Here is a 16,201-nt window from a genome sequence, read left to right on the forward strand (position 1 = left end):
AATACTATTCTACTAATCGCTATAAATAATATTTGTTGCACACACACTATCACAGTAATCGCTATACATATTAATACCTAACACATTAATCGCTATACCAAAATCGCTAAATATATTATTAAATCTTCACAGACAGGACAAATTTATTTACCTTGGTCGCTCTTTTCTCCTTTTCTCCCTCCAACCTAGGCCTTTCTAGTTGGTCCACTGCCTCCCACTGCCTTTCTTTTTCCTTCTCTTTCGCCTCCACCTTCTCCTTCATTTCTCTCTCTTTTTCTCGTCCTCCTTCTCCTTCTGCCACCTTTCTTTCTCTTCCTCATCTTGTTTCCTTCTTTCCTCCACTTTCTCCTCTTGCTTCTTCCTTTCTCTTTCCTTTTGTTCCTCATCTTTCTTCTTCTTCTGTTGCCTTTTCTTCTTTTCCTCATCCTCATTCTCTTTCCTTTGCATTTCCTTCCCTTCCTCAAACTCCTTCTCCCTCCTTCGCCTTTTCTTTTCTTCCTCATCCTAAAGCTTATTTCGTTCCTTCCCTTCCTCCTCCTTATTCAGTTGCCTCCACCTCTTCTCCGCCTTCTTTAGTAGTTTTACCCTGTTTCGCATTGCTATAAGCTCCAACAACAGCTTGTCCGTTTCCGTCTTAGCATTCTCCTGCATATTCTTCAATTTTCTTTTCCTCTTCTCCTCATTCTTTTTTTGCCTTTCCCTATGCTCTGCTTTCTTCTTTTGCCTTTTCTTTACATTCTCCTCTTTATTTCTTTGCTTTGCCTTCTCTTGGTCATCCTTCTTCTGCATCTTTAGTTCTTCAGCATTCTTCTTTTGGTTCGTAGCCTCGATATCTGATGGATAATCCTCCGCATAATACAATTCCATCACTTTTTCCTGTCTTTATCATTCTCAATCTTAAGTATATTTGGGTACCTTTCAAAAACCTTATATAGATGGGACTGACGAATCACTTCTCTAATACACAACCCATAGAACAACGAGATATCTCTAATCTGATGAGTCACAGACATTGCTAACCTGCACAACACATTAAACGATCATCATGATTACAAATCGTCACAATATTTGGGTTCATAAGTACACATCGTTGTAAGATTTATCAAACTTACAAATCATTGTATAAGAAGCAACCTTCAGATTGAATAACAAAACCTTACATGAAACTCACCGAAATGATAATATTTTGAATATTTCAACTGTAGAGTAAGAAACATTAAGAACGTATACGCAACAGATGGTGGTAACGATTCTGTGACTGCGCGTAAGACAGAAACGGATGCTCTGACGGTAGCAGAACAAAATAAAGGATGCTCTGGCGACAACAGATGATCCGACGACAACAGACGAAAGCAAAATATGCTCCGATAGAGTTTTCTGCTTAGGGCGAGAATGAATTGTTTTGAACTATTTAAATCCTACAATATACAGCTTGTTACATACGCAAACTTTGCTGAAAATTTTAGTGCGATAACGATGGAAGACAATTTTGTCCTTTTTACGAACCGTCGACTTAGTTTTCTAGATAAAGGGCATTTATGTCTATTTCAAAAAAAAAAAAAGAATGTCAGTAAAGTACTTAAGTCTTTGCGATGATACTAAATTACGATGCAATGTGATCAAGACCCACATGAAAATACATGCCGGTTTGCATCATATAGGTGGCGCTATTTAGAAAGGAAGGTAACATATAACCTGCCATATAACACCAATCAAATTCAATTGGATACGAACTATTGCGTCAGCTCAATATCAATCTCGAAGAAGTTTTGTCGCACCCGAAACACAAACCAAACAACGTAACATGTAAACCCGAATATTAGTCATTTTATAAAAGACTAAGCCCATTATTGTAATTCATGCACACAAAAATAAACTAAAAAAAATATCCGATTTTATAAAAATACTTTTCCAGACCTTCATTTTCCACCGTTCCGCAATTTCCTATTTCCGGGATTTTCCTTCTTCCGTTGTTGCCTTTTTAAGTCCTCTCTCTCTCTCGCGCGCGCGCGCGCTTTCTCTCCAATAGAGGGTTCTAGAAGCGAGTCTCTCTCCAATTTCTTCCCATTCCTTCCCTCTCGCTCGCCCTCGAGGATTCGGCAGAGACGGACGCCCCCAGGAAGGTAATGACCTCTCCCACCCCAGAAAACCCTAATTTTCTTCCCTCCTTGCGTTGTAGAAACCCTAACCCTAGAAACCCATCGATTTTTTCATCCCCTCATACGCTTTTTTGAAGGAATCTCGAATCTTCCGATGCTTTTTTCCCCGGAGAAATCCCATTTTTCCGATTGGTTTTTCTCTTGCGACTCGATCGTTAGGTTTTTGTGTGTTTCGGTCTTGGGGTCCCTTGATGTCCTGATCTGTGGCGCTCCTTTCGTGATTTAGAGGCGGGAGTCTCGGATTTGAAAGCTCTGGATCTCACATTTGGTAGTTTTTTTAGTGTTTCTGATCTGGTAGCGATCAGGAATGGTGGAGTTCTACGTTTAGGCCTTTCGATCTGTTTCCGGTGTGCTAATCTGGGCCTTTTAGCGTTTCGGTGATCCATCTGTTTTGGAATTTGGATTCTTTAGTTTAGTAAACATTAGTCTTATTCCTTTCATGATTTTTTTGGTGTCGGGAATCATGTGCTTAGCTGCTTCGAAGCGTAGATCTTCATTTTGGAGCGACGAAAATCTGGATTTTCTTATGCTTTCTGCTTGTGGGCATGGGGAATTTTAGGTTTGTGATCGCCCAATGCGAGGTTGCATTTATCGTCTCTTTGGCCGTTCGTTTATCTGATGATTAGGTCTTAAATATTTTTTTTGTGTGTTTCCGATAATTTTTTTCTTCGATGCCACGCTCTATTGAACTTATGTTCTTTGTGTATGTGGGATTATATGATTGTTGTTATCAGAAATTTTCGAGACCTGATTCTTTGCTTATGGTCTTATTGTAGGTTAACCATTTCTCTGTAACGAGCACCACGTTTTGCTTGATTTGGATTTGGAATGCTTAATGTGACGTGTTTGAAATCGGCATTTTTTTGTGTTTCGTGCATGTATCTTCATTTCTTGACATTTTATTGTTCATTTCCCTACGTGTGACATTGTGGTGCTTTGCCTTAAGTCTTGTAGATTTTCTTTTCCATCTACAGTACGGCCAACTTATGTTCTTCTATATAATGGTCGGAAATAAAGTTGAACTGTAGGCCAGATACATTCTTTGATTTTGTACTTGCTTTTCGATCAGGAATTGGATGATTATTTTTCTTTTCATTTCATGTTCTTTTTATTTACATTGTTTTCACTAGTTTCCAATAAATATTGATCCAGATCCATCTAAGTCCTTGTTTTTCAGTAATGCTTCGGCTTCCATCTTGCTCTTTGGATATTGGTACCAGAGTGAAGTTATCATATGTTTTATGTTTTGTTTTGAAGGAAGCTATAAGTTTTTGATTGTTTATTCTAAAATGCTGCTTTGAATGCTTTATGTTGAAAAATTTGTTTCTTAATGCCATCATATTTGGGATTTTACTTTTTGATCTGTCCTTGTGATTCCTTTATTGGTCCCATTTTTTTTGCCGTGTTTGCCTTTGGTTGCTTTATGCTTGTATTGTGAGCGGCCTAATGGATGGGATGAAGAGCTACTGGAGTCAGATTTCATTATTGTGTGGTAAATTTGTTTTTTTGGGTGTTTGGTTGCTTTTGTTATGGTTAGGTACATGTTGTATGAGAAAAGTCCAAAAAAAAAAAGAAACTTGTGAAGCATTTTAACTGACTTCTATTGTTGTTACCGTGTGAAGAGTTGGACTTGACTGCATTTGTATTCCTTCTAGTTTTCTATGTTGTTTCGTGATTTAACACATCTATGGCTAAAGATAGTCCTATTCCATCTCAAGATGTCAAAAATGTAATTCCATAAATGGGGCTGCGTTTCCCTTCCAGTTTGATGTTCAGTGCTGCTTGAGATACTATTTTGTCCAAAATAATGAGCATTTGAATGTTAAATTTGGATGACAAAAGTTCCAAACCAATCTTTCTTTCAGAAAAAGAAAAGAGACTCCAAACTAGTTGTAATCACTTTGGCTAGTTGGGCTTTGGAAGGGCATAGTGGCTAAAGGGTTAACGACAGCATTGGATATCTGAACCAATCGCTCTATGCTGACATGCCTATTATCTTGTTGGAATGGTTTCCACCATCCTAACTTTCTATTTTCATATTGAAGTGGAGGCTTTCGGGTACCAATCTAAAACATTAGAGAGATACCTTTCCTTTTTTGTTTTTTCTCTTCTTTTCCCTTCTTTTTTCTGTATCATGGATGTTTTTAAAGAACATATAGGTTGCAACTGCATATATTTTTTTATGCCAGACGAGCAGATGTTACTGTGCATTATATATTATCCTTTTTTTTTATATTTGAATGGACCCCAGATCTCTCAACTTTTTCTCCTGATCTTATTGTTTTCAGCAGAACACGGGAAGTTTAAGTTTTCATCCTTTGCGAGATTGCCTTTAGAGAGCTATCTTCTGGATAGTTGGAACAAAAAATGAGCGTTGTTGGTTTTGACTTCGGGAATGAAAGTTGTATCGTTGCTGTCGCCCGACAGCGCGGGATTGACGTTGTCCTTAATGATGAGTCCAAGAGAGAAACCCCTGCTGTTGTATGCTTTGGAGACAAGCAGAGGTTCATTGGTACAGCGGGCGCTTCTTCTTCATTAATGAATCCTAAAAACTCTGTTAACCAAATCAAGCGTCTTATTGGTCGACCATTCTCTGACCCTGAGCTCCAGTGTGACCTCCAGTGTTTGCCTTTTACTGTGATGGAAGGTCCTGATGGTTTCCCTCTCATACATGCTCGCTACCTTGGAGAATCTAAGGTTTTTACACCTACACAGCTTCTTGGAATGGTCCTCTCGAACCTCAAGGGAATTGCACAGAATAACCTCAATGCTGCTGTAGTGGATTGTTGCATAGGGATCCCCGTTTACTTTACTGACTTGCAGCGGAGAGCTGTCATTGATGCTGCTACCATTGCTGGATTACACCCTCTGCGGCTCATCCATGAAACTACTGCTACAGCCCTAGCCTATGGGATTTACAAGACTGACTTGCCAGAATCTGATCAGATGAATGTTGCATTTGTTGATGTTGGTCATGCGAGTATGCAGGTCTGCATTGCTGGGTTTAAGAAGGGACAGCTCAAAATTCTTGCACATGCTTTTGATCGGTCACTGGGTGGGCGTGATTTTGATGAGGTTCTGTTTCGGCATTTTGCATCAAAGTTCAAGGAGGAGTATAAGATTGATGTTTTCTCAAATGTACGAGCTTGTCAGCGGCTCCGGACAGCATGTGAGAAGCTGAAGAAAGTGTTGAGTGCAAATCCAGAGGCACCACTGAACATAGAGTGCTTGATGGACGAGAAGGATGTGAGAGGATTCATCAAGAGGGATGAGTTTGAGCAGATCAGTGTTCCAATTCTTGAGAGGGTGAAGGGTCCATTGGAAAGGGCCATGCATGAGGCTGGGCTTACTGTTGAAAACATTCATTCAGTTGAAGTTGTTGGTTCAGGATCACGAGTCCCTGCTATTATTAGGATTCTGACAGAGTTTTTTGGGAAGGATCCTCGAAGAACAATGAATGCCAGCGAGTGTGTTGCACGTGGATGTGCTCTTCAATGTGCCATCCTGAGCCCTACTTTTAAAGTGCGAGAGTTTCAGGTATATTCCTTCTCTCTCTCTCTCTCGTGCTCTTGAAAAATATGTTCAACATGTTGCAATTGTATGCTCCAAAACATGTTTCCTACTAAACTGGATATTAGATTACATCTTTAGTTCTTAATCCAGACAATATGGTATTAATGACAGAACAAGTATTATCCAATGTATGCAACAGTCACCAATGCCAGTCTTCTGGTAATATTGAAAATGCTTTTATTGGAAAAATCTGAAAAAATGGCTTTGTTGTGGGAAGTCTTAAAGATGTTGAGAAAATAAAAATTGAATCAACTCAAGGCAAAAACTTGTAATGTAACTTGATATTTTCCCTTTTCTGTTTTTGTCAATATCTAAAGGAACATGATAAGAAATTCGATCGATCTGAGAATTGGTGTGCATGTGTGTGCAAATCTTGTACGAGGATTGGAAATAACCTGCGTATCTTGTACAAGAAGGATCAGAAATAACTTAACAAATGATAGCAGATGACTGCTTGGATATTTTTCAACATTAGTAAAATGTCACCTCCTTTAATTTCATAGGCAATCAAGACAGAAATTTTACGGATTTGAATTTGACATGGTTAACTGTTCATATGTATCCTTTTCTTTTCCCTTGTAGCCATTGTCTTGGTCAGAGGGAAAGCATTATTGTATAGGTATTCCCAATTTGGTGTATTTTTTTATTTTTTAAATTTTCTTATATCATTATGACTTTGGTCATTTAGAATTTTGTTTGGTTTGGTTGTTTGATTTTTTGTTTAGTGTTGCAATGGATGTCTTGTGGAGGTTTAATTTCATGCATAATGAATATTCTCAAATTGAAGTGTGTGTGTGCTTGTTAGGTGAATGAGAGCTTCCCATTCCCTGTTGCTTTGTCTTGGAAAGGTGCTGCCCCTGAGTCTGAAAATGGTGCAGCAGTTGATCATCAGCAAACAGCTATTGTTTTTCCAAAGGGAAATCCTGTTCCCAGTGTGAAGGCCTTAACCTTTTATAGGTCTGGGACATTTACTGTTGATGTTCTTTATGGTGATGTTAGTGAGGTGCAAACACAACAGAAGATAAGCACTTACACGGTGGGATGTTCTTCTTCCTTTCTCATGACATTATTTTGTGTTCTAACTTTTTTCAGCATGTTTCTCATGGATTTTATATTTGTCTTTTTCTGCATTTAGATTGGTCCATTCCAATCTGCCAAAGGAGAACGTGCAAAGCTGAAACTGAAAATTCGCTTGAACATACATGGGATAGTATCTGTTGAGTCTGCAACTGTAAGTTGTCTCTGTAGTTTTATCATGTTGTTTCTAGTTATATTTCACACATATTTTAAGGCAATTAAATGGCGGTCACAGTTGTTGGAAGAAGAAGTGGAGGTGACAGCATCAACCTTTAAAGAACCCTCCAAGGAGACAAAAGTTCCTACTAAAATGGAGATGGATAATACCCCAAGTGATGCAGCTCCTGCAGCCAGCGGTGATGGTGATGTAAATATGCAGGATGCCAAAGCTTGCAATGATGCATCTGGTTCAGGTGTTGAAAATGGTGTTCCTGAGAGTGACAAGCCTGTGCAGATGGGAGCAGATGCTAAGGTTTGAAAATTAGACTCCACACATTCCTCTTCCACATTTTGCTTCTCAGTCAATTTTTCTCAGTCAAATTTAATACTTGGTTTTGACCTTTCAACATTTCTTATGGACTCGTCCTGTTTCTTATGGTTTGGCTGTTTGCTTAGGTTTTACAATTTTATTTTGGTTAATTTTCAGATATTAACAGACTCTTTTTGCTTCTCCTTTTCTCATTAATGCCTATTGTTCATTAGTTGCTGCCTTTCTAGGCATTATCTGGTTAATTGCCTCTTTGGTTGTGAGAAACAATTTTAGCCTTCTGCAGTGCTTAGCCCGGTGGATGATTCTTTCAAATATTTGGGATCTATCATTCAAAAGTATGGAGCAATTGATGGAGATGTAAATCATAGGATAAAGGTTGGGTGAATGAAATGGAAGAGTGCAACTGGACTGTTGTGCGATCGTAGAATGCCATTGCGGTTGAAGGGAAAGTTTTATAGGACGACTATTAGACCCGCTTTACTATATAGTACGGAATGTTGGGCTGCCAAGAGACATCATATTCAAAAAATGAGTGTAGCTGAGATGCGTATGCTAAGATGGATGTGTGGAAATACAATAAAAGATAAGATTCGGAACGAGGAGATACGTAAGAAGGTAGGCGTTGCACCCATTGAAAATAAGATGAGAGAGAATCATTTACGGTGGTTTGGACATATTCGACGAAGGCCTAATGATGCTCCAGTTAAAAGGATGGAGAAATGAGAAAATATATTAGTTAAAAGAGGTCGGGGTAGGCCTAGGAAGACATGGATGGAGGTGATAAGAAAGGATATGAATGCTTTGAACCTCACCGAGGACATGGCATTGGATAGAAATGAATGGAGGAGAAGGATTCATGTGGAAGACCCATAATGATTTTCTTTGTTGGTTCATATCGCCGACCCCAATTGTTTTGGGATGAAGGCGTAGTTGTTGTTGTTTGTTGTTGTTGCTGTTTTTGTCTGAGGGAAGCTAGTGAAACATACCTTCTCTGGGTGCTCTGAATACTTTGAATTTGTTGTTGCAACATTATTGCCAGCAGCTTCATGATTATTTTAATCAATATTATTCAAGGCCTATGATTTTTTTGGTACAATAATTATGTGTTTATTACATTTTTTGAAAACTTTGGTTAACTTTAACATTTCAAACATTTATAAATAGCTTGGTTATAAAGTGAGATTTACGTGGATGCTCACCATATAATCTGTTACCAATCAGGCTTTGGTATTTTTTGAGGGGTGGCATTTTTGGCATCGATTGATTTAGGATGGGTTTCTGTAACCTAGTCACATTTATCTCTACTTTTTGCTATAAAATCATGTCACTGCAATCTAACTCAGATGGCAATTTCTGATGTTATAGCCACTCTTTTGGATGTTGGAGTCCAACTCAGGGAGGCAGAAATGAATTTTTGGCAAGGGAAATGTAGGCCGTGTTCCTAGTTTTGCCTTTTAATTATCTGTATTAATTTTTTTTCATTAATTCTCCATTGACTATTGGGAATAGGATTCTTGGCATTGCATACACAAACTTGTTTGCATATGAATATAACATGAGAGTGGTCTGCCCATTGTTACGGATTCTTCCCGTTGTAGTCCTTGACTATTGTGAGCTATTATGTGCCTTGATTGCTTGCACCCTTTTTTTTTCCTTTTTCTTGTTTTGTTACTTGTGTTCCCTAGTGATGCACGGGAATGTAGATCCTGATATTGAAATGTCAAGCATTGTCTCTCTCTCTCTGAATGGCTTTGGTCCCAGTTGTATAACTTTGAGTATAATTGATCACTTTACCTGGTCCATCTATGTTTCATTTCTTATAACTGGTTTGAGGTAGATGTTATGGGATTTTCATTAGACTTGTCATTTGATTCAGGTTGCATTAACCAAGTTGATACTCCGCCTTGTTCACCCAATTTTGTCAGACTGCTTTTTGTTCATTACCATCTTAACTTTAGCGTGCCCTTACCATGCTGTTCTACTGCCTTGTCTCACCTTTGGCTTCCAGCTGTTGAATTGCTGCAGATGCCTAGTCACGAAGGCAAACATAGAACTGGCAGAAAGACGTGGAAGCATGACGATCTTGGTGGTTTTGCTTCTAAAGATCGCTGCTAAATTTACACCATTAGTGCTCACTGTGCCCAGCCCATCCATATGTTTCATCTCATATAACTGGTTTGTGGTGGATGCTATGTGATCTTCATTGGCCAACTGTTTTGGGTTCTCTTAACTGAGTTGATACCTGGGAGTCTCTGCCTTGAATCCTTGATACCTGGGAGTCTGTCTTGAATCCTTGTTACTGCCTTGTCTCACCTTTGGCTTCCAGCTTTTGAATTGCTGCAGATGCCTAGTCATGGAGGCAGGCATAGAACAGGCAGAAAGACGTGGTAGCATGACGGTCTTGGTGGTTTTGCTTCTAAAGATCACTGCTAAATTTTCACTATTAGTGCTCACTGTGCCCAGCCCATCCATATGTTTCATCTCATATAACTGGTTTGTGGTAGATGCTATGTGAACTTCATTGGCCAACTGTTTTGGGTTCTCTTAACTGAGTTTATACCTGGGGGTCTCTGCCTTGAATCCTTGATACCTGGGAGTCTCTGTCTTGGATCCTTGTTAACCATAAGTTTTCCAGAAAGCTTGTAGTTCATTACCATCTTAACTTTGGCATGCCAATAGCATGTTGTTCCGCTGCCTTATCTCACCTTTGGCTTTCAGCTGCTGAATTGCTGCATATGCCTAGTCATGGAGGCAGACAAAAAAGTGGCAGGGACGTGGAAGCATGGTGATCTTGGTGGTTTTGCTTCTAAAGATGGCTGCTAAATTTTCACTATTAGTGATTATGTTTGCACTGATAGCCTGCTTGTTTTTTCGATGGTTTTGCTATGGGTTCTGTGACTAGGTTCCCTGCAACTGATTACATTTTATCCCAATCACTGTAAACATGCACACTGGACCTGGCAATGGATTGGATCTGGGGCAAGACTAAATGTATCAAATTCCTGACCCAACATTTTTCAGTGTGACCCATATCCATATCTGGTTGGATCTAGTTTTATAAGACTGGATCCTTCCAGGCATGGAACTTACTGATACCACATCCAGCTCCATATGACTATAAGGTCTGGGTCTAGCTGTTGGACTGCAATAAATACCCGCTAATTTTAGCTTTTGCCATTTGAGAGAGAGAGAGAGAGAGAGAGAGAGAGAGAGAGAGAGAGAGAGAGAGAGAGAGAGAGAGAGAGAGGCATAGTTATGGTTTACAGTATACACACACTGGATTATCTGCCTTGAATCCTTGTTAACCATAAAATTTCTAGAAAGCTTGTAGGTCATTACCATCTTAACTTTGGCATGCCAATGGCATGTAGTTCTGTTGCCTTATCTCACCTTTGGCTTACAGCTGCCGAATTGCTGCAGATGCCTAGTCATGGAGGCAGACATAAACGTGGCAGCGAGACTAGGAAGCATAATGATCTTGATGGTTTTGCTTCTAAAGATTGCTGCTAAATTTTCACTGTTAGTGATTTTGTTCATGCAGATAGTTTGCTTTTTTTTTTCCGATGTTGCTATGGGTTTTATGACTAGGTTCCCTGCAAATGCATGCATTTGATCCCAATCACTGTAAACAAGCACTCGACCTGGCAATGGATTGGATCTGGGGTGGGACCAAGTGTATCAAAATCCTGACCCAACATTTTTCAGTGTGACCCATATCCATGTCTGGTTGGATCTAGTTATATAAGACTGGATCCTTCCAGGCATGAAAATTACTGATACCACATCCAGCTCCATATGACGATAAGGTTGGGGTCTAGCTGTGTTGGACTGCAATAAATACCCACTAATTTTAGTTTTTGCCATTTCTGTGCACACACACACAGAGAGAGAGAGAGAGAGAGAGAGAGAGAGAGAGAGAGAGAGAGAGAGAGAGAGAGAGAGAGAGAGAGAGAGAGAGAGAGAGATTATGGTACACACACATACAAATTGGATTATCTGCCTTGCATCCTTGTTAATCATAAAATTTCTAGAAAGCTTGTAGTTCATTACCATCTTAACTTTGGCATGCCAATTGCATGTAGTTCCACTGCCTTATCTTACCTTTGGCTTACAGCTGTTGAATTGCTACAGATGCCTAGTCATGAAGGCAGACAAAAAAGTGGCAGCGAGACGTGGAAGCATGGTGATCTTGGTGGTTTTGCGTCTAAAGATGGCTGCTAAATTTTCACTATTAGTGATTATGTTTGCACTGATAGCCTGCTTGTTTTTTCGATGGTGTTGCTATGGGTTCTGTGACTAGGTTCCCTGCAAATGGATACATTTTATCCTAATCACTGTAAATCAGCACACTGGACCTGACAGTGGATTGGATTTGGGGCGGGACTAGGAGTATCAAAATCCTGACCCAACTTTTTTCAGTGTGACCCATATCCATATCTTGTTGGATCTAGTTATATAAGTCTGTATCGTTTCAGGCATGGAAATTACTGATACCACATCCAGCTTCACATGACTGCATAGGTTTGGGTTTAGCTGATAAATACCTGATAGTTTTAGCTTTTTGCCATTTGTGCACACACACACTTACAGAGAGAGAGAGAGAGAGAGAGAGAGAGAGAGAGAGAGAGAGAGAGAGAGAGAGAGAGAGAGAGTAGCCCCTAGATGTCCTAAACACAAAAAATCATAGTTATAGGTAATTTTTGCTTAATACATATGGTTATCATTTGTTTTTTATTGCTCTAAGAACACAGTTATATATGCAGCGTGTGTACCTGTAGATTTCCTTATCTGAAATTCTTAATGTAAATTGCTTGATCCTTTTTTTTTACCAAATTTCTTTTTTTGGCAGTTTGGTGATGGTGGTTGTTTGGGTGTGTGTTTTGGGGGGGGGGTGTATAGGGAGTGCATAGGATGTGATTGTTCCAATTTGAAATTTTGATTGGCTGTGTTTGCTATGTTCCTTGTGGATGTGAGTATTTGTACGATTTCATAGACAATGAGTGATTTCTTTGTGCAGGTAGAGACAGTTAAAAAGAAGGTGAAGAAGGCCTATGTGTCTGTATCAGAGATGGTTTATGGTGCGATGGCAGCAGCAGATGTGCAGAAGTTTGTGGAGAAGGAATTTGAAATGGCCCTGCAGGACCGGGTCATGGAGGAAACCAAGGAGAAAAAGAATGCGGTGGAGGCATATGTGTATGATATGAGAAATAAGGTATAAAAAATTCTTCTGTTAATGTGGCTTGGTGTATTAATGGATATTAATGCATGTAAGATGTGATAGATTTGATTTGATAATTTGTCGAGTCACTCTTTCTTTTTGTGACAGCTTCATGACAAATATCAAGAATTCGTAACTGATTTCGAGAGGGAGGAATTTTCTGCTAAGCTTCAGGAGGTGGAGGACTGGTTATATGAGGATGGGGAAGACGAAACTAAAGGCGTTTACATTGCTAAGTTGGAGGAGCTTAATAAGGTACTCATTAAGTTTTAGTTTTGGGTCTTGTATGTCATGCCATGACAAACAAGTGTGCGGTTGTCATGTCTATGCCATTAATTATCATCTGGGGAGTCTGAAAATGTTGTTAGGTCTGGCTTTTAAGAAAGAATTGATTTTATAATTTTGGTTGCAGCAAGGTGATCCCATTGAACAACGCTATAAGGAGACTGTGGACCGAGGGCCTATTATTGAACAATTTGTCTACTGCATCAATAGCTTTCGCGGGGCAGCACTCTCCAAAGATCCAAAATTTGACCACATAGACATCAATGATAAGCAAAAGGTATTTGTGTTCTATATATATCATAGGATATGTTACTGCTTGTAGAGCTTAGTAACCTTATCTCTATTGAACTGCTTGGTGAAGGTCTTGAATATATGTGGTGCTATGGGCAGTCATTCTTTGTGATTTTTCGCGTCGTTTGATTCCTTTGCTGGCTGTGGCATGGTTCACCGCAAACCTATATTTGCCTGTTTGGCAGTTCACAGTCACCCCTCAAGTTCTGAAGATTTGGTGTTATCCCAATGACAGATGCTTCAAAAAGTTGCTATTCGTATTTTAGTTGGACCACTTTCTTTATTTTAAGGATCACATAAATTTCAGGATTGCTTTTTCTAGTGGGGGTTGCGAGGGGGATTGAGACCCTCCTGCCTCCTTGTTCCAAGCTTGTTTGTTGAGTATATTTCTGATGCTTATATTTGAAGGGTATTTGATAGTTCTTGCTGTTGTAGGTTGTCAACGAATGTGGGGAGGCAGAAGCATGGCTGAAAGATATAAAGGAGCAGCAGGATGCTTTACCCAAGTACGCCCCACCTGTCCTCCTGTTAGCTGACGTGAAAAGAAAGGCCGAGACATTGGACGGGTAAGCCAATTATACTGATACATTTTATGGTTAGTGCTGTTCTGCATATTTTGTAACAATCTGCTCTTATGAAAGGTAACTCTTATTTGTAAGATATTGATGCCAATAAGGCAAGCTGTTTTCTGCAAATGGTTCATGGTTCATGAAGTCCATGCGTTCTCCATTAAACAGCTGGGGACGTTCTACATTTGGATATGTAGTGAAATTTTCATTGCTCTATGAAATCTAGTTGCTTTGCTAGGCTTCAAACTGAACCATGGGATCCATTTTCTTGGCTTTTGAGATGGATTTGTTTTTTGGATGGCAGTGCTGTCTTCTCTTTCCATTTGGTTACCTTACATGTAGATCTTGGAAGTGAAGAATTGAAGCATTGTAATTGTGGTTGTAGCCCTTGAGTGTGGTGTTACTGCATGCATCTCTCTCTCTCTCTACACACATGTGCATGCACAGACAAATGGATCGATGTAATGGGGAATCATATAATTTGTTGTTAACTGGTAACTTAGTTTGAACAGATGATGAAGGGTAGGCCTCACCATGAGTTGAGAATGATGTCCTTGGTTGGTTGAATTGGTCTGTTTTTCTTTTTTGCTGCTATAGTCACCAACTGCTTGAATGATAGAGCCTGTATGTATATATTGGGATACCTTGAATCTCTATGTTATAAGACCTTGCTAACTACTCTTCTGTGTCACTTCAACAGGTTCTGCAGGCCAATTATGATGAAGCCCAGGCCGGCACCTCCCAAGCCACAGACACCAGAGACCCCTCCACCACAGCCTTTTGAGCAGCATCAGCCTACTGAATACTCCGAGGGCCAAGAGCCACAGAGAGAGAGTGAGGTGCCATCTGAGCCCATGGACACAGACAAGTCAGAGTGTTAATCCTGAGTGATTGAGTTTCTTCTTGTAGGGGGTTGGATCAGAGGTACTTGCGGAAAAAAATTTTCCGGTTCGTTGCTGTAGTTTTCTCCTCTTTTTGGTATTGTAATTGTCCTTTGTTTATGTTTGGCTTCCTCAAGTTAGTGCTGACCTCCGGTTAGGTCCACTCTTTTTTAGTGGTTTCGTTGAAGGTGTCTAGAATTTCAGTTTTGAAGGTATTCAAGAGAAACTAGGAAAAAAATTATCAAAAGGTAACTATATGCGGACCCTCCCTCCCTCTCCCCATCGTTCTCATCTAAAAGATTTTGATGGAAGTATTTGTGTAGATTGTTTCTTTGTGTGCCTTCGGATCCTAATTTTTGTCCACGGGGAAGAAACTGGAATTAATTGTGGTTTCACCAAGAGTGAATCTTTCATTTGGTGATCGGTTATGCTAAGTGTTTCTCGGTGATCTCTTCAAACGAAACCGTGAGTCTGAACCGTATAATATCTGGTAGTGCCCTATGCTATTGTTGTAGGAAGTAAGAAATTAGTGGTACTTTCATTTCTGGAAACAAGAAATTTGTGAATCAATTCTGCTCATTTATTCCAATCTTTCAATTCATACCCTTTGATTCCTTTGAATGCTTTTTTTTTTGAAAGGCTTCAAACTGGGGTTAGTCAGATCCCTACCAGTTATTATTCAACGTACCACTGGAGTTTGAATCCGATGTCTCACTGCAAGGAGACGTGCACTGACAGATCCTACCAACCACGCTGAGCCCTAGGCTTGTATTGGGAGCGTTGCATTGGGACCAAAACGTTGTTTTCATGCGTTTCCAAAATATTGTTTTGTCAAATTGTGGTGTTGGTAAAATATGGTATTTCAAAATATCGTGTTGGAGATAGAGTAGCTGAAAACATCATCTTGGGGAGTTTTAGATTCCATTTCCAGTGTGTGGCAACACCATTGTTCCCAAACACCAGAGTGATGGGGAACAATTCTAACGTGCTGCTCCCAAATAGCCGTGGTTGGGAAATTTGTTACGCACCTCAAATTCAAGGCTTCAAAACATATCCTACAGACAATCTATGCCGTTTACAGAGGTGGACATTAGGTTTATGATAAATTATTCGCTCGTTTGAGATCTTTTAAAATGGATTGGGCACAGGAATGTTCGTAGTTTTTTATTTAGGATCTGGTCCTATATGTCCTGCCCTTGTGTTTTTTTTGCACTGAAAGCGGTATTAATTTTACAGTGTTTTTTTCCCATAATCTTAACACACCTATGGTTTTTGTTATTTGCTTGTTTATTGGAAGACATTTTGAACCGAACTAATTTGATGAAAATTTTGAATTATATAAAGTTTATGATGTAATTAGATTTCTTTTTTCACTTTGAGAAACGTGTGAGCATGAAAGGCACTTAAAGCGGTACATGTTTCTCTACTGTAAAAACTATGTTAAACTAATTTATCTTTCAGCTTCATAAGATCACAATTTCTTTGTCTTGACAAAGAAAGTCTAGGAATTCTTGTAAAACTGATAGATAAATTAGTTCATCAAACAGGTAATGAAATAGTTCTGAACTCTTTCACACGTCATGTCTTTGCAAACATAATAATGATGCTGCCAATACTAATTCAGCTCATTTAAAAACTATGTTAAACTAATTCGGTTT

The 16,201-nt window shown here is 39.4% G+C and overlaps 1 protein-coding gene across 2 annotated transcripts; it reads left to right on the forward strand.

The window, feature by feature from the left end:
• Nucleotides 1–1,975: 1,975 nt before the first annotated feature.
• On the forward strand, nt 1,976–15,113 carry LOC149828627 (heat shock 70 kDa protein 14-like). 2 transcript variants are annotated; one of them, XM_090017657.1, is made up of 10 exons: nt 1,976–2,123; nt 4,448–5,696; nt 6,538–6,768; nt 6,868–6,963; nt 7,045–7,281; nt 12,317–12,511; nt 12,626–12,772; nt 12,930–13,079; nt 13,529–13,659; nt 14,363–15,113. In XM_090017657.1, exons 2-10 carry the CDS (start codon nt 4,527–4,529, stop codon nt 14,541–14,543), a joined length of 2,538 nt encoding a protein of 845 aa, XP_089873783.1. In that variant the 5' UTR covers nt 1,976–2,123; nt 4,448–4,526; the 3' UTR covers nt 14,544–15,113. The 2 variants fall into 2 exon arrangements, with proteins under 2 accessions (XP_089873783.1, XP_089873782.1); XM_090017656.1 differs by having other exon boundaries at nt 4,451–5,696.
• Nucleotides 15,114–16,201: the final 1,088 nt, after the last annotated feature.

Source organism: Nuphar pumila, chromosome 9, assembly GCF_984573655.1.
Source record: "Nuphar pumila chromosome 9, dmNupPumi1.hap1.1, whole genome shotgun sequence".
Lineage (NCBI taxonomy): Eukaryota > Viridiplantae > Streptophyta > Magnoliopsida > Nymphaeales > Nymphaeaceae > Nuphar > Nuphar pumila.

Bases quoted from the DNA above. Each gene is read 5' to 3' on its own strand.
- LOC149828627 (XM_090017657.1), top strand. From the start codon at position 4,527: ATGAGCGTTGTTGGTTTTGACTTCGGGAATGAAAGTTGTATCGTTGCT. The intron at 6,964-7,044 runs GTAAGTTGTCTC...TGGCGGTCACAG, and splicing joins TATCTGTTGAGTCTGCAACT to TTGTTGGAAGAAGAAGTGGA. The intron at 13,660-14,362 runs GTAAGCCAATTA...TCACTTCAACAG, and splicing joins AAGGCCGAGACATTGGACGG to GTTCTGCAGGCCAATTATGA.